The sequence below is a fragment of the Bacillus rossius genome, chromosome 8, assembly GCF_032445375.1.
Source record: "Bacillus rossius redtenbacheri isolate Brsri chromosome 8, Brsri_v3, whole genome shotgun sequence".
Classification (NCBI taxonomy): Eukaryota; Metazoa; Arthropoda; class Insecta; order Phasmatodea; family Bacillidae; genus Bacillus; species Bacillus rossius.
Window position 1 is genome coordinate 56,345,582 of NC_086336.1, and position 22,439 is coordinate 56,368,020.

General features: G+C 39.4%; 1 protein-coding gene across 3 annotated transcripts in view; it reads right to left on the minus strand.

Annotated features, from left to right (window-relative positions):
- The window catches only part of LOC134534968 (monocarboxylate transporter 13-like), a 29,355-nt gene extending 6,940 nt beyond the window's left edge, over positions 1-22,415 (minus strand). Inside the window, exons 1-7 of one of the 3 annotated variants that reach the window (XM_063373731.1) lie at positions 20,287-20,497; positions 10,644-10,831; positions 9,002-9,128; positions 7,818-7,961; positions 3,754-4,026; positions 1,640-1,801; positions 308-593 (exon numbers count right to left, since the gene is read on the minus strand). In XM_063373731.1, coding sequence (XP_063229801.1) covers positions 308-593; positions 1,640-1,801; positions 3,754-4,026; positions 7,818-7,961; positions 9,002-9,128; positions 10,644-10,790 — 1,139 coding nt within the window. In that variant the 5' untranslated portion in view covers positions 10,791-10,831; positions 20,287-20,497. Of the gene's footprint in view, positions 1-307; positions 594-1,639; positions 1,802-3,753; positions 4,027-7,817; positions 7,962-9,001; positions 9,129-10,643; positions 13,092-20,286; positions 20,498-21,386 lie in introns of those variants that run through there. The other 2 variants (XM_063373729.1, XM_063373730.1) reach the window with 2 other exon arrangements.
- Positions 22,416-22,439: the final 24 nt, after the last annotated feature.

Sequence of the window (22,439 nt, forward strand, 5' to 3'; positions counted from 1 at the left end):
ACAAATTTTCTCGGGGGAGGACCCCCGGACTCCCCTTTCAATAGGGGGGGATCGATGACTCTTTATAAATAGGTATATTGCCCTCCCCCCTTTTTGGAAATTCAGTTGTTGCGCCCCTGACAGTAGGCAAGAAATCATTAATTGGAGTTAATCTTTCTTTAAAATGAGATTCTTTACTGATGCTTTTCAAGGCGCAAAAAAAAATCATAAAAGTACATCTGGAATTAAAAGATTCTTGACAAAAATATTTTTTGCGAAGAATGTGCTCCTTCGTGCATTGAAAAAAAAAATCCGGTTCGACGCTCACCCGAAGCTCTGGGTGCGGTCGTTCTTCCCGGCCACCGTCAGACCGTTCCCGAACTCGAGGTGGTCCTCCTCCGGTATGGGCCCGGCGATGGTTATCTTCCTCTCCCTGGTCCTCGACACCTTCCTCTCCGGAGCAGACTTCTCGTCGAATATGGTGACCGAGCTGCCGAGGTGGACCGAGTCCACGGAGGGCACGGACCACCAGTTGTAGCCGCTCTTCTGCCTGTTCGGGTCCGCCACGCCCGACGACCCGTTCTCGCACGCCGCTGCTGCCGCATCCTCCGGTTCTTGAACAACAATGTCGGAGGAGCCGGAGTCGTAACACAATGTTGTGGCCCCTGCGTTTCTATTTGGGAAGCCTCTCCAACTACTCTGATCGCTCCACAAACCCATAAGGTTACGTTTGAGGATCCTCGTTATTGGAAAAACAGCGACCAAGAATACGATGTAGCTGAAGTAAACAAAGTAGTTTAGTACTAAAGGGAATTTTGGTACCAGGTTTTAAGGTTAGGCAGTGGGAAGCCAACATGTATCTTGAATTTTTATGACCGTTCATCACGAAACTTATATTTCCTCAAAATAATTAAAACTTCAGCAGCAAATAAAGTGAAATGTCCCACTATTATAAAATTTTAAGGATAAATATAATATCTTCAGTGGTAGAACACTTTTAATCAAAATCAATGTATCTTCCATAGTACTTTATTTTTTTAAGAGAGTGTATTATAATTTCGGGAATTTACTTTTTTGCTTGGTAAATATCTTCCTACATTACCTATAAATAAGCACAATATTTTTTTAAGCTTTTTTTTAGAATAACAATTTGGTATCTAACTTATATTTAAGATGTATTATCAACTGGAAGTTTTTCAATGCACTAAAACTATTTAAATGAATATAAACAAATCCCTCTGAGGAGGATGATAATGAGGGGGGGGGGGCGGCAATTAATGCCCAGAAGTGTAAACTTTTCCAGAAGAGATCCTTAGAACAACCTTTGAAATACTTGGAATGAGACAGCTGTCCCCAAATATGTTGCATGATTCCAAAGTATGTCTTCCGATACTATATGATATACTTAAGAGACCACTGTAATACTGATGTTTAACACTGACTTATATAATTCTGTATTTACATAAATGAACTCACAATTCATTAATGTTTTACTAACCTAAAAAAAATAAAGCCTCATTGTGTGTGGAACAGTTATTTCTTTTATAGGGATATTTTTAAGATTTTCAGTATTCCCATGGAAGGAAATTAAATATCTACACATGTTCAACTATGGTTTAAATATATGTTTTATTTGTACCCAGTTACTTGTCATACGTACCATTTGGCTCATGTGGGTACTCTCTCCTCTGCAAGATTGGTGTGTCAATTCCATAAATGTTTTGAGCAATGATATCATGGTCGACTGGAACTTGCATAGACGTGACACCATATTCTGTGCTGATACTTCTTCTGACCACAGTCTTATTTAGTTTGAGTGGTTCTGGAAAAAAAATAACATTTCACTGAACGGAACATTTTAAAAAATCCAATTTTATTAGTTACATGAAAATATTTGACAAAATATAAAGCCTTGGGTTTTCTTTCCTCCATAATATTGCTGCCAATAGCCTTGGAACATGTAATACAATGTGCATAGGTGTCCCACTACGGATATGTCCTGTTTACGCATGCGTGGCATCTCTCTGGTATGTCGAGGACGGTACAGAGAACTCGGCCGGCACGTGGCGGCGTACTGCTCAGGTTTCACCCCGCCATGCTGCAGGGATAGGCGGGTCGCGCCGGTTGGATCACGCCTGCGCATGTCGCCACACACAGCTTGGGGCAGACGACAACATAGCGGGGTTCGAGGTTATTGTTGTGCACCGCGCCACGGGAGTATATTCGCAAGGAAATGGCGTTCTTACAAGTACGGATTATTTTAATTACTAGTGTAAATCAGTAAATTTAAACAGTGTTGTATGAGTATTGTTTTAGCTGTGAAATATTATGTACGTCTCATGGCCACCATGACGTTATAATCCAAGATGGCTGCTGTCAACACACATTAAACCCTGTTTCCGGAGGTACTATTATATACTACTTGAATGCGCAGGCAAAATTTGTCAGTTGAATTCAGACTCACAAGAGCTAATGTACCCCGAAGAAGTACACCACATACAAGGGACGTTCCGAAAGTAAGTTTCGTCATTTTTTTGAAAGAGCAGATGGTATACCAGGTAAAACAAACGATTGCCATAAGAATCCACACCCGTTTACTGGTTCAATGACGGAAGTATCGTCAGTGGAGGAGGATTGACGCATGCGCGGAGCGCCGAAGAAGAGAGAGTACCGGGCGTGCCAGAGGTTATTCTAGTATATATCTTGATGGCAGACAACTTGGTCGAATATGGAAGTGCGCGTGCTGTTAACCGGTGTGTATCTCGGTGACGTCACTTCCAAAAAAAAACGCTGAAGTGGAGCAGGCTGTGCAACAATTCTTTACGTCGCAGGGCACCGAGTTTTACCAGAGTGGTTTCTTCAAAACTGATTGCACGCTACGACAAAAACAAAAGGTCTCACTCATCGTCGGTGTAAGACTATGTCGAAAAATACTAAAAGGTGTATATTTCGTGGTGCCATGGTGTAATGTTTTTTTCGCGATAAAGATCCAGTGTGTGGAAACAAAATTGATTGTCTGTAAAGTCGGTTTACGGACGATAGTTTAACGTGACGTCATAACAAAACATTGATGAAATGATTGCATACTTTTATAAATAAAATGGAACCATTTTTATTTTAATAATAAAAGAATAAATACTTGAAATTAACTAGTAATGAGATTTTTAAAATGCAATAATAATTAACCTTTATTGCCGAAATGGTTGTTGTAATAAGCAATGAAAACCACATTAACTTTACACTTCACTTTATAAACAGTTGACGAAACAGTTCAAGTGTAGATGACTTGTAATTTAATTTTAAAAACTGGCGTTTAGCTACAAAGTTTAAATATAATTATGAACAAATTTTCATATAAATAAACTGTAATAAAATATCTAACATAACCTATTATTACTGCACTCGTCGACAGATGCTACATTTTTTTAATAATAAAAGAATAAATACTTGAAATTATACTAGTAATCAGATTCTTTTTCTTACGTACATTTGACGTAGAAATTATTTAATATTACACATTTATAAACAAAGTTTTAAGTTTTAACTTCTGTCGGTGCGGCGCAAGCGTACAATGAGCGTAACGGGACACAGCGTAACGGGACACAGCGTAACGGAACAATGTGCGTAACGGGACACTTTTTTCGTGCGTGCAGCCGGCGTTCATCGATTTATTAGACGTTGTCACGTCAACAAAATATCACGGAAGTTACTTTCGGAACGTCCTTCGTGTAAACAGGTTCAGGCGGAGCGCGACCTCCTCGGAGGTTCACGTACCTCGGGCAGGATCGACGGGTCGCGGCCTCATGTGCCACTTGACGGGCTGCAGGAGTAAAGCCCCGACGAGAGAGTGCAGGCTCAGAGCGCTCATGATGAGCCCCGTGCCGGTCACGCCGTAGTAGGCCAGCAGCTGGCTGATGAGCAGGGGCATCACCATGGGCCCGATGCCCGTCAGAGTCATGGCCAGACCCATCGCCTTGCCTCGCCTCTCCTTGAAGTACGAGTTCAAGGCCAGCGAGAAGGCCGGCGTGACCATGCACAGGCCCAGCGCTGAAACATACCCCAGCAAGAGCACACTGCAACTTCCGTCCGATGTTTCCCAACAAACTGATGTCTATGAGTATATGTACATACTAGCTGCCCGACCCGGCTTCGCACGGCTATACTAATGGGAAAAAAAATTAAGCCACATCTCCCATTTACAGTAATGGTAAATAAAAAAAAATTCAGTGAAAATTTATTACAATGCTGTATAATGTACCGGAGAGAAAATGAATAGCACCGATGGTTTCTTGACTCGTGCACGCAACGTACAATTGATGTACCCGTACTTCGCTACGGCAGTCTACAGGCAGATCACTCTTGCACCGCTCATTATACATGCCCCTCCTTGTGGGTACGCCACTGCCGCGCGATGCCCGTTGCCATGGAGACGCAGAAGGCATGAACAATGCAAAATCCTGTTCCCATGCAGACAAAGTACCCACTGTTGCCTGGTTTTAATCACCCATGGGATCTAATTTTCGGAAAATGTCATCCTGCGTAACATAAGGAACATTACTGTGAAGTTTCAAGTCTGTAAAATATATATACTTGAAAAAAAGGGCAATTTTTGTTATTTAAAGTACCTGCAAAATTTCAACGGTGATGAGGACTGCACTAACAATGAAATAGTCGTTGCCATAGAGATGAATGAAGCATCAACAAAGCAACAGCCGTTGCGATGGTGATTTTCTAAAAAAAACTGGAAATTTTGATATATTACGCCCCCGAAACTCCCCTTGGGATCGGATTTCCGCAGAATCCGTTCTTACTGAGTGTCTACATCACAAAATGTGTAACTATGCTAAATTTCAAGTCAATCGGGTGTATAGTTTTAGAGATCTCGTGATGAGTGAGTCAGTGAGTGGTATTTCGCTTATATATATATATATATATGTGTGTGTGTGTGTGTTTGTGTGTGTGTGTAAGACTTCTAGCGCCTGCGACATTGTCAACACAAACTTCGTCCGTGTACTGTATGTTGTATCTAACCCCCTCCAACGCATTTGATTCTAAATTGGACTTTTAGTAAGGATCCCTAATGTTATTGATAATATAATATAGCCTATAGCCTTCCTAGATAAATGTACTATCCAACACTGAAAGAATTTTTCAAATCGGACCAGTGGTTCCTGAGATTAGCGCGTTCAAACAAACAAACAAACTCTTCAGCTTTATAATATTAGTATAGAGTCAGAATTACAAAGTTCACTAGGATAACAGTATGTTACTTGAGATTAAAATCAGGTAAGTTCTTTGAATGGTTTTTGCAATTGGGGAATATTGATTAATTTTTTTTTGGACTTACGCCATTCCTGATTACACGGTATTTCGTAGAGTAACCTCAATAACGGAAAAAAAAAACACACACAGGACAAGACAAAATCAGACGCTGCAAAAATTAAAATACACAGACAGCACAGAGGATTCAGTGCCAGGAACTATTTAGCAAAACTATCACTGCACAGACGAACAAAGTGGGCTGACTACGACGAGACATTTGCGGAAAGAACAGTAAATAAAGGAAAAAATTGACAAGAAAGCGTCAACAAACAGTATCTATAATAAACAGATAATGCGACAACACAATAAGACATTCATTAAATAAATCATATAATAAAAAAATTTAGGAAGGTAGATACTTATTGAAATTATAAAAAAAACGAGTCTGTGTATAATGAACTATATATATATATAAACTATATATATAAAGGAAGGTAGATACTTATTGAAATTATAAAAAAACAAGTCTGTGTATAATGAACTATATATATATATATATATATATATATATATATATATATATATATAACACAGGGTGAAGGGGACCTTTTTCGAAATCAGATGTAGTTAGTAATTGTCTTCTTAATTTGAATGTCAAGTGTACAAAATAATTTCTATCACTTTCAGATAAACGTTGTTCTGCCAGTATATAGTTATTTACCTGTATATATCTAAAAATTGGTGGTCTGTATGTAATCTAGACTCTATAAAGCACTATTGAAAAAAGCTGAAAAATAAGAGATTACTAATATTGAACAGATTCCATTATCAAGCTAATGCTCAGCATGCATTGCAATACCTCATTCAGTTTTGTTTTGTAATATGTTTGACGTAGTTACACATATACAAATCATCTATCCATCTCTCTAAATAACTTATATATTTATCTCTATCTACATCTATATATCTATGTACCTCTCTATCTCTATTTATCTCTTTATATCTACATATATACATATATACCTCTCACTATCTCTATCTCTTCTATATATTAATCACTATATTGCTCTATACATCTATATATCTTTTTATCTAACCCATTTCATTCTCTATACCTCGCTCTATCTCAACTTATCTCTCTGTCTCTCTGTATCTACCTATATATATATATATCACTCTATATCTGTCTCTCTTTTATATTTAAATAAATTGTGTCATGCGTGCGCACTTATACAACAAAAACAGACGAAGTGCCGCTTTATAATATATAATAAACACATTTTTTGAAACGATTCGTGCTCCAACTATTGCAAAATAGTTATACCGTCTCAGAAACCTTCACGGGCATGCGCATAACAACTCACCAAAATGTCATTGCAATCGGATGAATGGTATAGGAACGCATACGGTACAAACAAACGAAAATTAAAGACATGACAAACGCATCAAACGATGGTGCGTTTAAAATTAAAGGGAAACTCTATCTATTGACAAAGTTAAGAACAAAACACTATTTGTATGTCTATGATCTATGATTTTTTCTGTTATAAAATGAAATTATCATTTTTTCACTCCCTTAGGAATGGAACTTCACATTAATATTTGGTCTATGTGTTAATCCAGGATATGAGCTCGCTGTAGGCCAAATTTCATCCAGATCCGTTCAGCCGTTCTGGCGTGATTAAGTAACAAACATCTATCCATCCATCCATCCAAACTTTCACATTTAAAATAATAGTGGGATATATATATATATGTGTGTGTGTGTGTGTGTAGGTATGTGTAGGTATGTGTGTGTGAACATTTTATGGATAATTTCTCACTAGATTACAACAAATAACAAAGCAAACATGATTTTCTTCATGTAGTTTTAACAGCGTTTTATATTTCCTTTGTACCATCGGAACCTTCAACATGATCTAGACAAACTTGAAAATATGAAGGTACATTGTTTATTTTTTGGGAAAAAAAATCGAACATTCTGTATGATACTGACAAACAGTGTGCTAACTGTGGCTAGGTTTTCAAGATATAGCATGATTCAGACTAACTCCGTGTGACAAATTTCCTAAATTTACATTGTTTTTTTTTGTTTGAACCTTAAACGTGATAATTGAATTTCAATTCTGTGCTAAATAGTGACTGTATGTTTGTCTTGAACCATTAAATTTGTTAAGTAATCTAGGTAAAATTATAAATCAATTCTTGAGCCTACATATTGTAGCGTTCATAAATTATTTTTACCCAAAATAACTCAGTTATAAAAAAGTATCATATTAAAAATTTTGAATTTTTAATCTGGTTCATATCAACTCAGCAATTATAAATCTTAGGTTTCGCTACCAGGACAAATATAAAATGCGATTTTTTACAGACCATCTCAGTACAAAGAAGTGCCTTGCAGCATTATATGCTTTAACCTGATCAAAAAACTCATTTTAATGGAAAGTAAAGGTTTTCGTGTCGTGCTATTATAAATTTGCTGAAATAACAGTTGTTACAAAATACTGAAACAAATATGCCACCACACACATGTGTAAATTTTTTTTATGGAGCTTTACCGCAAATGAACTCACAAGTAACCAGTCCATAGGCGATGAAAAAGTGAAGAAAGGAGTTTCCGAAGCTGGTAGCCAGTACGCCCACAAAGGCAAAGAAGGATGCAGCGATGGCAACTTTTCTGTAGCCAAACCTCTTAAGGATCATTCCTTGAACCAAACCTGTAAAATATTTTACAAAAACAGGGTAAATATAACATTTTCATTGTTTAATTTGATATTTTAGGAAATAAATATGAGGGGTGTTTAAATTAGCATTGAAGCAATGTATATAAAAATTTAAACAATTTTAATCAGTAAATACGGTAAGTAAAAATAAAAATTCTGCACGTCTGTACAAGTCAGTTTTCTTAAATTTCTGACTGCTGTTCGATTACCTTGGATACATTTCCTACTTATTCTTAATTGAAGTCAAATGAACTCTCAGTAGAGTAACTTAATTTTCTTTAAATCAATACGTTTCACTAATCAAAACTACACGCTTAAATTAAACGTACATAAAGAACCTAGCCGTAATACCGGAAAAAAATAGAACTACTGACAAATGTTGGGGAGGGAGGGGGATAAATGTATGAAGCTTTTTAATTTATTTAGCTCTATGCCAGTTATGGTTTTTCATGTATTTTCATAGTATTTGCCATCAATTTATATCAAAACCACTGGCGTAATACATTACAGATGAGTCGTTGCGAACATAAATTTTTATTATATGTCATATACACATATACATATTTATACATTTAATTATGCACCTTCTGTATTTGTATTAATTTAATTTAATACTCGAGTATTTTGTCATTGCAATGTATCGTTAATAGCCATGCTATGGGAAAAATGTTATTATTAATTATTTATGTCCCTATCAAAACAAATTGAGCAGAATAAAAAAACTGAGGATGCAAGTTTATGACATACAGTAGTGCATATAAAGTTTTAGGGCCACAGACCCATATCGGAGACAGGCACCTGAAGAACTTTGTTTTAAACCTGTACTCATAAATACTAATGTGAACCTTTACCATTTACTAAAGAGAAAACAAGCAATGATTCTGGCTAAATAGAATTTACCAACCAAACCAATGCCAGAATGGTATTTTAATTTACCTAGTCAATCATATTGCTGTGCATTTGAATGCAAATTGAAATACTTTTTTGGGCATATTTGTACAGTATCTTAAGACCCTCAAGTAAGGTATACTAACCGAAAAACAGGCCGAAAGAAGAATTCACGTTGATTAAAACGGATATGTCTGTCGCCGACAACCCAATACTGGTAAACTTGTCCTTGTATACCAGGGCGAAAGTTTGCATTACTGGGTACATTATAATCTGCAACAAAATTTCACAACATTATACAGCACATATAAAACCAAGTTACTCCATTACTGAAGGTATAAGAAACTTTTTTTGTACTGAGATATATTATAAAAATTGAAACCAATACAGGAAGCAAATACAGTGCGCTGTGTGATGCTGTAACAAACCAGGACTGTCTGCGGTCTATTTCTTGGGTAGCAGCAAATAATTAATTTTTGTCGCAACCAAAACTTGTTAAAAAAAAATTTATCCAGGGCAATGAAAATTAGTTTGTCTCTTCAGTTCAGCTAATTTATGTCCCTGTGTAAATGGCGTAAGTCTGTGTCAGTCTGCGCCGCCTGCCCCACACACGTTCAGACCGAACCGTCAGTTCAGACTTACCTGCTGGAACTGCACAGTCGGAACTTCCGTGTGGGCGGTGGACTTATCAGTCGGAACTGACGTACTGACGAACTGATGGCTTCCCCATCAAATCGAAATGTGGGCTCGAGGAACATCAGTCCGAACTGCCGTGTGTGGGGAACGGCGTCGCGCCAGATCAAACCGTCAGTCCAAAAAAAAAATCAGTCCATCAGTCCTTTAGCTGAGTGTCGTGGCTGACATCTTTGTTATACATTTTAGTTGCTTTTGATTGTATTACAAGAAACCTAACGCTATTTAGAATTGTGTGATTGAATTTGTTGTCTCATTAAATCTGTAGTCATTAGCGTTATTGGTATTTTAAGGCAGTGAAAAGTTGAAAAAAAAAATAATATGAAGAATTTTCGAAATATTTTACAAGGAATTCTTGTGTTGCTTTTGATTCCCAGAGTTTGGCGATTAAGAATGGAGACATTCTGTACGCTGTTCTTGTCTTTATTAATGTGTTTTCTCGTTACTTAAGATGAAGGCGTGGATCCATCCGCTTTAGGCTACAGTTAAAGGGATGCGTGTTCTGAATGGCTCAGATTTGTTCGCCAGAACCTAGTGGTTGTGATAGGCGTGGGCCCGTGACGGTACTACCTGGAACCCCGGTAGGGGCAAGCACTGTTGGTAGCTCGGGGTATACGGCGGGCTAGCAACTACTCGGTGGCGCCCAAGTTGGGATGGGTCTCCTCAACCTCTCGACGTAGCTGTCCAGTTGTCAGAATCCATGCCACGATTGGAAAAAGCGTATCTGTTTTCCCGGTTCTCGGAACCCATGCCCAATATTTGGTTTTTTTTTTCTCCGAAATCGGACATGTAAAAGATCCATCTCGGACACACTCTGAATATGAAGATGTCTTCTCAGGTCTAGGATGTTTTCCGTCCACATATAAAATTGTACTAGCTGACGGCGCACGTCCACACATAGAGGCTACCAGGAGAGTACCGTATGGACTAGTTGAGAGGCTGAAAAGCAAGTTATAGGAGTTGCAAGTGTTAGGTGTAGTTAAAAAAAATTGGAGAAACCAACTGAATGGGATTGGAAACTGGGGGAGGGGGGGGGAGGGGAGTTCGATGTTGCAGGCCAGTAGGCTTGGAGAATACATGTCGGGGGTAACTCACGTTGCTGAGCGCGGATCCCAGCGACACCATCCACCCCCAGCCGCCGTCAGGGGGCAGCAGCTCGACTGCACGGCCGCCATCTTGGTCTGCCAGCAGCGGCGCCCTCTTCTCGGCGTCTTCCTTCTTCCCTCCGGAGGACCGCTCCATGTCGTGGCTGCTCCAACCCGACCCCCGCCGCTATACGGCGTCTGGAAAGTGCCCAAGGACGGCGTGGCTACACAAGAGCGTGCGCGCGCCTCCCCCAAAAAAAAATTCCTCAGTTCCTGGTCAAACCCGCACCTTCCGCACTGTGGGAATTGCGTTGGACGTCACCTTCACCCGGCGGGGTTTCAACGTTTCCTCCACCCTAGCGTTTCATTTAATAAAAAAATAATAATTTAGTCGAGTCTTTTAGTATTCTCATGTTGCAAATACTCCTATGGTACGAAACTCGAACACGAAATTTCACTTAGAATTCTTTAAAATAATGTGTTTTTAACTACACTCATGGACGCGAATCATACGTAATTTCCGCACCCGCCGCTAGAATTCGTGTGTTTGAGGAAAGAAATCGTCCGTGGGATAAATTGTTAAATAAAATCTAAACATTTGCTTAGGAATTAGAGTAATTTTTCGTTCGGTTTGCAAACTAATTGCCAACAACGCATAAAAAAGATAGGTAGGTATTACACACGCATTTCAACTAAAAATCACACGAACCAAAGTCACTTTGAATTTCTTGCAGGCTTATCATCACACAATAGGGTCAAAATTTGATTTTTTTTTAATTTTACATAAAAGTTACGTCTTAAAAAAAAATGCAATTTTATTTTAAGACAATTTTACAAGCGTTAAGTTGACAGTTAACGGCAAACGCTACTTGGACTTCAAAAACTCGAATCCCATTTTTCAGTTGTTGACAGAATGACGCGACTGTATCTTGCTGAATACCACAACCGTAACGCGGGACACTGTGTGTTTGAAAGTGAAGGTTAACACTTTGATTACATTAGGTAAGTTACGTATCAAGAATTATCTTACAAGCTATTAAAAAATAATCAGGTTGATAACTTATCGAGATTGGAAGCTTTATATCTGCGAGGCCATACACTGTAATATAACTTTATTGTCTAAAATTTAGCTTTTTTTATTCGTGTGGAACATTACATTCAAGTGAGTTCATGTCACATATTTGCTATCACATCAAGAATTTTAGTAAAATAACTGTGGACCGTGGCTGCTGGCATGAAATAATTAGTTTAATATAATAATATACATCGCTACCAAACCACCATAGACATGCACACATGCATATACATATCACAATAAATACTTGGTCTTCTGATTTTGCAGTTAAATATTTTACAATATTTTCCCGATCTGTGTGACTATGAATGCAACTGGACCCAACACTAAACAATGTTAGAACGACCTGGCCAGTTCAAACACAAACACACACACACACACACACACTTTCTCTCTGCTGTTTGTTCTAAACATGCGGGGGGAAAGTAGGTGAAAAAACAGTGAAAGCTTGAATGACAGAAATCTTACGAAAAATACTAGATTAAACTGGACTATAAAACCTCTGAAAGTAAATTATAAAATTGACTTCCAACTAGTCATACCTCGTGCATAAGCTTCAGTGAAGCCTTTGTTTATTCTCTGCAGACCATGTGAACAGAAATTAAAAGTTCTATCTCTATTATTAGACTAAAACTGTGTTAAAAAATAAACAAGTGAATTTACAATACAATAGGAACAACAGACAGCGTGTATTAGATATATTTAGATATTTATTCAACTATTTTTAAAATCACCCAAAACTTAAATCACTTAATTCTGCATCAAACGAACCACGGACTTATTACTTTAATCTCGATCCCTAACGAAACTCCAGAAGATTAACCAGGCAACCCTGACGTTCAGAAATTTATCGAAACTCAAAGTAACACATTCAAACACTCAGTATAACTATGTAGGTAAATCAATATAACAATATACCTACGAAATAACGTGAACTTAAAAAGGGCAAGTTTGATCACTGCTCACAGTGGGGCCAAATCGCGAAAAGCTGGCCAAAACCTCAGATGAGCTTGTATTCGAGCAGAAATTGGTGTATAAGAGCGGTTTCAAGGCTGCTAGTTACAAATAGATAACGAAAAAACGAATTACTCAAGACTCACTTACCTCGCGCGTGCCCAAGATCACAGTTGCTAAGTCCAAGTTACATTGAAAAGTTCCGTGGTACAGTCAGTGCAAAGAATCGTTCAAAATGCACGGGTACCACAAATGCTTCTTCAAAGTTAATTTACTTGCATCCACTTGCTTGCACGATGCCTATATTGTTAAAGGCTAAATCTTGCAAATTCCACGCGCAACTGACCGAGCAATGGAGACAAAATTGAAGAATATCTCCAGGCTCTGATTCACTGATTGTCCAGGTCCACGCAAAAAAAAAAAGGCAGAACTATAACTATATAATGTAAATAAATAGCAAAATAATTTAAGCCATAAATATAACAAATATATTATAAGCCATAAAGCGAGCAAATATTTCCAGGTACCAAAAAAGATTAATATAAATCTAGGCGTGAATGTAGCCTCAATGTAGTTAACCTAACGTAAATTATTGCCTTTTTTATTTTGTAGTATTTTTTTTAATGTAACTAACATAACCTGAACAAAGGTTCACACGATTTCACAGTATTTTTTATGTATCGAACCTAACCAACCAACTACACTATTTAAAAGTATTTTTAATGCAGCATCACAATTTTATAATTTCTCCGGCAACAAGTCTATGAAGGAAACCTCGACATCTTTCCCGCGAATTTTTATTTTGGAAAAGCTGCAACCGAAGTTTCACGAGCGGGAGGGCGAACTTCGGTTAACTTCGGAGCTGTTCGGGTCTCGGCGCGGGCGGTCGCATAGAAACCAGCCAGATACACGCTTGCGTAATGCCTAGTTTTTAAGTCATTTATCTGTTTTCTGTCTTAGTTTCTTAGTTTTTTAGGTGCTGACTGGCGGCGGAGTGAGTGGTCAGTGAAAACACTCACCACCAGGGGCGCTTGCGTCCCTTGGTCACTAAATCCAGTACTGGACAATTAGCAAAGCGGACCACGAGTCCAAGTGCCCAACCCCCGCATGGTAGACTCTTTTCTACTCTGTCCAACACTTCATCCAGACCATCCTCTGTCTCCTGTAAATTCCTACATGTAAAGCATGCCACATGAATGTGCCGAGGGTTTTCCCTGTGTCTATGCAGGTTTTACCTGGGCCCAACCTATCTCTAGTTATAGTCTAGATTTAAGAGTGAGGGGAGTTAGTCATGGCGCCAATCGCTGCCATGGCTGGGCAATCCCCTCCTAGCACATGATGCATGCGACCCTCTCCCTGCATGGCTAATCCCAGCATGACCTAGGCGTATAGGCTTCGGTCTGAGACGTACCTAGGTCCCTCCCTAACCCGGACCCCTCCAAAATGTACTTAGTTTTAGTTAGGTTAGGGGGAAAAAAAATACACGCTTGGAGCACGCCATAGCCGAATGACCGGCTCTGAGAGTCTTCCAGTACTCGACCGAGATGTGTAACATACAGCTAACCTCGGCAACAAGCAAATTCGTGTGTTCTCTTGTTTCAAAAAAAACTTTTAATACGAAACTCGGACACAAAATTTTAACTTAGAACTCCTTAAAATAATGCCGAACATGATAAATATACAAAGATTGTGTTTCCAACTACATTTCTGGACGCGAATCACACATAGTTTCCGCACCCGCCGCTAGAATTCGCTGCCGGAGCAGCTATGTCAACTACGAATCATTCCATTTGCAGAGGGAAATTTTCAAATATATAATGAAACGGGTCCGATGAAACCGAAAAATACTTGAAAACATATTAAACCCCGGGTTTGGACCTTATTTTCGAGAAGGTATTTTATTACGAATGTTATTGTTGAAATTCATTAAACAGTTGATAGGTACTACAAAGTTTCCCTTTGGCTTTGTGAAATTTGGTTCGCGCCATCCGCCACAGATGGCAGCACCGTGGTTACACATTTCCGTTCCATACGACTTCCGTTCCATTCACGAAATTACTCGCAATAAACGCCGTATGCCGAGAGCGAAGATGTCACACGTCAATGCACAGTTGCCGCGTAAATTAACAATTCTTTTTTAGAAAAAATTGGTTGTCTGTAAAGTCGGTTTACGGACGATAGTTTAACGTAACAACGTCATAACAAAACAGTGATGAAATGATTGCATACTTTATGAATAAAATAGAATCATTTTTATTTTAATAATAAAAGAATAAGTACTTGAAATTATACTAGTAATAAGATTTTTAAAATGCAATAATAATGAACCTTTATTGCCGAAATTGTTGTTTTAATAAGCAATGAAAACCGCATTAACTTTTCACTTCACTTTATAAACAGTCGAGTGGAAGAGAGATAGATGCGGCGCAAGCGTACAATGAGCGTAACAGGACACAGCGTAACGGGACAATGTGCGTAACGGGGCACAGCGTAACGGAACAATGTGCGTAATGGGACACGTTTTTCGTGCGTGCAGCCGGCGTTCATCGATTTATTAGACGTTGTCACGTCAAAAAAAATCTTATACCTAGAGGAGTAAGATAGCCGGAAGATAATGGTGCCAGGTCAGAGTTGGCCTGATAGCGTCAGGCGGGAAGGCGTGATGAGGCGATACTGGAGGCTCGTCAAGGTCGCAGTAGCGAGGTGCTCCGTCATTTTACACTTCGGCAGCGCTGGAGTCGTGCGCGGCGAGAATAACAAGCGCAAATGTTTGCAGTCATGCTGACCAGCACAACAGCTCACTGGCGGAGGGAATTGGACAAATGTGTGAAATAAACGGTGAAGGAGGGGGGGGGGGCGGGGGGGGGGGGGGACAGGCTTGTCTTCGCATGCAACGAGAATGCCCTTTCAATGAATGAATGAATGAATGAATGAATGAATTATGTCTTAACTCCTCGTCCGCATCTAAATAATCAGAGACGATTAAAATGAGAATGGAGATTCAGGACGTTATTTAGGACATTAACCATTGCAGGTTTACACAGTATGAGATCTGAGTACCTTGAAACGGGGTGAATAGAAACAGCGGGGTGAATAGAAACTGTACGTTCAGAGAACCATAGAAACCCAATTCATATATATATATACACACTAGCCGAACCCGCCCGCTTCGCTGGACGTGAAATAAGGTAACTGCATTGAAGGCAAATAATTAAGTAATGACTGTTATACGCAAGAACCCATTAAAATTAGTATAGTAGTTGTGTAGAACACCGCGTATAAACAGACAGACGGACAGAAAAAGAACTACTGTGTTATCATATTAAGGTAGATAGATTATTCTTACATGTTCGCATCCATGCAGTATATGAAAAATCAGCATGCATAGCCCTATACCTATTATAACTATACGCAGCTGCTGCCCACGACTTTTTCCGCATGGAATTTTGTATTATCTTGCACCATTTAGAAATTTGAACATTATAACATAACAGTTGATACAGTTGTAGTAGTTTTTTTATGTTCACAAATGATAATTTATCTCACCTCCATTTCAGTCTTTGCAATAAAAATATGTTACTACCTAAATTTTGGGTAAATATATTTCTACTTTCAAATGTAATGTCGGGAAGACACTTCATACAATTTCTTTGTAAACCACATTTACTGTTTTCCCGTCTTGAGCTGGAATGTAAAGATTGTCTGCATTACTGACCCGCGAGCTAGCCACATACATCTGGCCGTGGGAAAAACAATCAGACCTTAAGTCGACACCAGCTGCCTTAAGGCTCTGACCCTGAGACTTATTTACTGTCATCGCGAAACAAACTGCTATTGGAAACTGTGTGCGCTTGAACCCAAACGGGAAGTTATTCGGGATGATCGGTATGCGTGATATGAAAAGAGTTTCACCTAAGCCACATCCAGTGTCGGGTTCCATTGCACAATTTTGGGGGAGTAAGGTTCCTCAGAAGCATTGCCGACTTTGAGAACAATTTTGTGAACAGGAAGACCACTTGCAGTGAGAGAACTCAAAAACTCAATTGGATAATTAGTGGCGTCGTCCTGATTAAGGACGCTGTTAAACGATGTGTAAACCACTTCAGCCCCATTCAATTCGTTTAAAAAATTTTCATTGATTGCAGCAGCTTGGACATTTATTGGAGTGAGTATGGCACGTTCACATAACCACGTATGTTCCTGATGTTGTATGTTTGACAGATCCCCGAATACCGAACGCATGAGTTCGTCTTCCGAATATACGACTCTGCCAAGTATTTCTGGAAGCGTCACCTGACCGTGTTGCTCAGGGAGGGCACCTTCTACAACTATTAATAGAACACCGGAAAATTCTTGCGCATGAGAATTACCACCCAGCTGTGCTCTCATGTTAATTGTTAGTTGCAGTTTTTTTATTTGATGCCAGAGGTAAGAATTCTTCAGTGAAGCTTTGATTTCATCGGCTCTAGTCCCTCGACTTGCAACTGGTAGAGTTTGCCGAAAATCTCCAGAAAAGAGTAGAGTGACATTTCCCATGAGCCTTTCATTGCGCCTAATGTCCCGTAGTGTCCTGTCCACAGCTTCAACTGCTTTTTTATTCGCCATTGTGCATTCATCCCAAACGATTAGAGAGCAATCTTGTAACACTTTTGCCATATCACAATTTCTTGTTATCGAACATGTTGGTGATTCATTAGTGTCTTTATGAGAGCAGATTTTCATGAAATAATTCATTCAACGATAAAAGCTGTTTATTTTATTTAATTAAGCGGATGGGTTCGCCCCAAGGAGAAAATTGACGTGGCGAGACCTCGTGGACATAGAGAAATGACACCCACTCACTATTTATGTGTCTATGAAACATGATTGTTTTCTGCAATTTAAATTGTAGTATACAAAAAGGGTATTGAAAATTGAAACAAATATGGCGACACTACAAACTGTCAGGATCTGTATTTTTTTCTTACTCTCTACTTAGTTCCTTACAATAGCAAAACTTAATGGCTTCTTATAATGATTATATTGTATGTCATAAAATTAAGATTTCTTTTCTTTCCTTGAGCCGATTTTGATGAAATAAAGCTTATATTTCTTTCACTGCCACGCTCAAGTAAACTTGAAACCCCATTAAAATTCGGATAGTAGTTTTGTAGAACACCGCGTACAAACAGACAGACAGACAGAAAAAAAACTACTGTTTTATTATAGTATATATATATATATATATATATATATATATATATAAAACTCCTAATAATGATGGAAAATTATTTGAAAAACAGAAAAAAAAAATATTTAATGATTTTATTCGTAAAGATTTTTTGAGCGGGCTGTTTCTATTCAGCCAACTGTTTCTATTCACCCCGTTTTTCGGTACGATCAAATAATGACGAATACACAAACACAGAGAAAACAAGCTAAAATCAGCCGATGTCAAATGCTAAGTGTGAATAGTTGGCACAGAGAATGTCGTGGAAAGAATCAAGTCAGAACAATATCACAGCGGACTGACAACGACAAGACAGTTGCAGCAAGAAATGCAATAATTACGAACGAGCAACACAACTTTGGAAACCACAGCGACAAACAGAGGAATACAACAACGACACTAAACAGATATTCTGGACAACACAACTACGACGCCATAGTCGAGCACAGTGGTCTTCCCAATGCAAAACAGTTTCGAAGTTGAGGATGGAGCATCGACGGAATGAATTGCTGGGAGAGGGGGAACGGGAGTACCCCGAGAAATGTCACAATCCACGGCAACGTCCGCCACATTTTTCCACTCGCGAAAATTCCTGGCTCGTCCCCTCCGGGGATTGAACCCAGGTCCCCTCGCTGGGAGGCGGATGACGAGTCCAGTCCACCAACTCTTCCATAGTAATAAAACACAGAAGACGCTTCAATGTTCCTAGCTTCATTCAAACCACTTAGCGCTTACGTCAGAGTGTCTCTGAACATTTCGGTGAAGGCTAACGCAATTGTCGTCAATTTTTATCTGTTTGAAGTATACGTCTGTGTGAGGTACAACCTTTTACTGGGCATGTTTCAGAGTAATTTGTTATTTCAACAAATACTACAGGAGTGAAGTTTAATGCAAGAGTGAGTTACGAACCGTATCATTGCGGTCAATAGTTACCTCGAAATGTTTTTTTATTTTTTTGACACACCCGTAAAATCTGCAGGTTTTCCTGTGTTAATAGTGTTAAAATAATTTAGGTCAATACTGTTAAACGGTTTCGTTCTGTAGCGTTAATTTAAAATTTAACATCTTGTGAAGTTTGTGAATGAGACAAACTTTATATTTCGAAATAATTTTCTCACTAAATTCAACAACTTAAGACAAACCTGCAAAATTGAAAAATAAGATAGCTTAGCTAGGTACGTCAATACATTTTTGCTCCTAATTGACGGATAATTTTTGTTTAAGAACGTCACAAAGATTTATGACTACAGACACAAGGTGAATTTTGATTATGAATTAATTATTTAAATACAATCAGAAAGCACTCCATGTAATAAAACAACATTAAACCGCAAAAAAATAAAACGATGAATGAATTCTCTAGATGTTTTGTTGTTAAAATTTCAGGTTGTATGTAAGACTCAGTAATCATTTTCGGTAAAATTATTAATGTATTACTACGATGATGATAATGTCATCTTATTTAACTGTTTTTTTAGTGTTGCACTGAGCTGGGTACAAAAATTTAATTCGGGGAATATGAGGAGTGTTAATTTTAGTATCTTTATTTAATATTTAACCTAAGATAAATAAACTAGTTTGACTTTTTGAAATATGTTAATGTTAGAAATGAATTTACTCCACCTGTGTGTTCTGAGATAGTTATTTAATTCATATGTACTTTAATTTGATGTTTAATTTAAAGTTTAAGTCTAAGCGCTAGGAAGGGCATAAGTCAGCAAAAAAAAAATTGACACACTCAGAAGTTTATTAAATGTCCCTTAAAAGTTAAATTAATAAACGATTTACTCATTTCCTAATTTAAAATAATTATTACTGTAATGTAAACGTAAAGACGGTTTTTTTAATTATAAGTATAAGATCGATTGAAAGTTAATGCTTTGTTTTTGAAAATAGTGATGAATTATTTTTAAGTGAAGCTCTACTTTTATCACCCACCAAAAACATCCTTTACGGGGTGCAGGATTTAGTCCTAGGATACCCGGGCACACACACGGTGCGCAGAGCTTCAGGAAAAACAACGCGATTTCAAAACTACTTGAGATATCAGAGTGGGATCTGTAAGATCTGTTCACGAAAAGCATTTAAGAGTTCGTTGAGGGCCGATGAGTATTAATTATTTAAACTGTATTTTTTATCATAATAGTTAAAAATCTCTAATAGGCGTGTTATCAGCGTAATTTTAAAACATTAAAAAAAAAAATGTACAAATTCTTGAAAGCAGTTCAGGGACTTGCATTACACCTTTATCGTCATTTCTGATGTTACGGTCACCGCTCAAATTTCGTAAGTTTCCCCACGCACGACGAAAAGCCAGCGTGCTTGGAGGCGAAACTGCGCTAGAAGCACCGGCGAGCGTCGCGCTCATCATCCCGCCTCAACAACACAGATTATACGCCCATTGACCGGTATTACCTTTAGTCGGAAAGATGTGTTCGTTCGCCCCGCTCCGAGGTGACGTCGGCAGACAGCGCAGGTATACTCACGCCGTCAGAGCCTCGGCTCGCTCGGACAGAGAGAGAGAGAGAGAGATGAGAGATGAGAGATGCTGGACCACTCCGGGCCGCCGCCGTTGACGTCGTCTCCCGCACAGCGAGAGTGAACGAAGTGACCGCGCCGCCGGGTGATGTAGCTTCCCCCCTTTCCTCCTCCTCCATCCACCATCCACCACCTTGTACCCTTCCCGATTCCGCGACGTCACTCCCCGGTCGTCCGTTATCGCCGCGCGATTATCTCGCCAGCCAGTGGTCGACGCGTGGTCGGCTCATGAGGTGTCGACTACACTCGATCCCCGCGACGTGGCCGCCCACGCCAAACAAGGGCGAACATGTCAGATCGCGGCAGGCCAGTTAGCGTGCAACAAAAATGCTGATTATTCTTTTTAAAAAAAGTTATACTTCTTTAGGTGCGTTATGGAAAAAAAATGACAAGCGTTAATTTTTACGATTCGCGCGCATATTTGTGCGAGTCATTTCTGGGCAGAGCTGGCAGCACTGCTCTGGTCACACGAAATATTTGTGCGAGAGTGTTCTGGGAAGAGTTGGCAACACTGCTTTGGTCACAGGAGATATTTGTGCGAGTCATTTCTGGGCAGAGTTAGCAGCACTGCTCTGCTCACACGAAATATTTGTGCGAGAGTGTTCTGGGAAGAGTTGGCAACACTGCTCTGGTCACAGGAGATATTTGTGCGAGTCATTTCTGGGCAGAGCTGGCAGCACTGCTCTGCTCACACGAAATATTTGTGCGAGAGTGTTCTGGGAAGAGTTGGCAACACTGCTCTGGTCACAGGAGATATTTGTGCGAGTCTGTTCAGGGCAGAGTTGGCAGCACTGCTCAGGTCACAGGAGATAGTTGTGCGAGTCCGTTCTGGGGGGGCTAGTGACTTCAGGCCAAGTAAAATATTTCTCCATTTGACTAACCTGCAAAGTTTTCGCACTACACTAGTGACTTCAGGCCAATTAAAATATTTCCCCATTTGACTAAAACTGCAAAGTTTTCGCTCGTGTCTCACTTACCTGACTCGGCAAGCGGCCCTCGGTGACTCTGGCTCCGAAGGCCTTCCGACCAGGTGCAGGCAACCCTAGCCGCACCCGCTGGGGTGTGTTGCTCCGACCCGACGGAGGCGACAGAGCGAAGCTGTGCGCGCAGTCGCAGCCAGCCCGTCACGATAAGGAGCGGCGGGCGGGATTTGCCTTCAGTCGCCGCGCGGCCCGCCGCCGCCAGTATCCGGGAACATCGCGCACACTCTGGAGCGAACCTGAAGAGTACCGGTGACAGACAAAGTTTAAAATTAAGTCCTTTCTTACAGATAAAAAAAAAAAGGTCTTATCAACTTGGCGTTAAATCCTGGCTTCACACCCCCTCCTCAAGGGTGCCCATGTCAAGTTGCAAACGGACCCCCCCCCCCCCCCTTTTTTTTCAAACTATCTTGTGGGCGCCTTTGCCCTTTCTCCATAAACCATCCACCACTTCCTCATTGTTCAACCCCCCCCCCCCTCTTTTTTTTTTGTTCCCAGTATCCGTCTGTGTTATCTTCCTTAATTTGTGTGTGTATACTGAGTTTGATTACTACCTTGTTCGTCTGCGTTGCCTTTGTTGTGTCAACCAGAGCTGTCTGCCTGCTGTCAGAAACGTCTTTTCTTTAGCAAAATTCTGTATGTGTACTTATTTCTTTTGACAATGCGCTTGTGTTCTGTGTTCATACAATATTTGTGCATATTTATATTCCTATATGTATATTCCTTCACTGCCAGTCTTGGTTTATGCGGCAGACAAACTTTCTGCTGTGGCGTATGTCCATGAATTTCTCACCAGGTTTACCAACCCCCATTGCAATAAAATTTAAAAAATATATTACTTTGAGTGCTTGAAACAAATAAAGCTTCAAGTGATTCTCTAATTGTTCACGTGTATTGTTTTCTGCCAAAACCATGCGCGGTAATAAAATTCGGCGCATCCGTCACAAATTGTAACTTAAAAGAGTTTTTTTGCACGCAGTCCACAACTCAAGAAGACATCGCATGTACCTACCATGATCAGAAATCTTATAAATAGAGGAGGTGTACAAA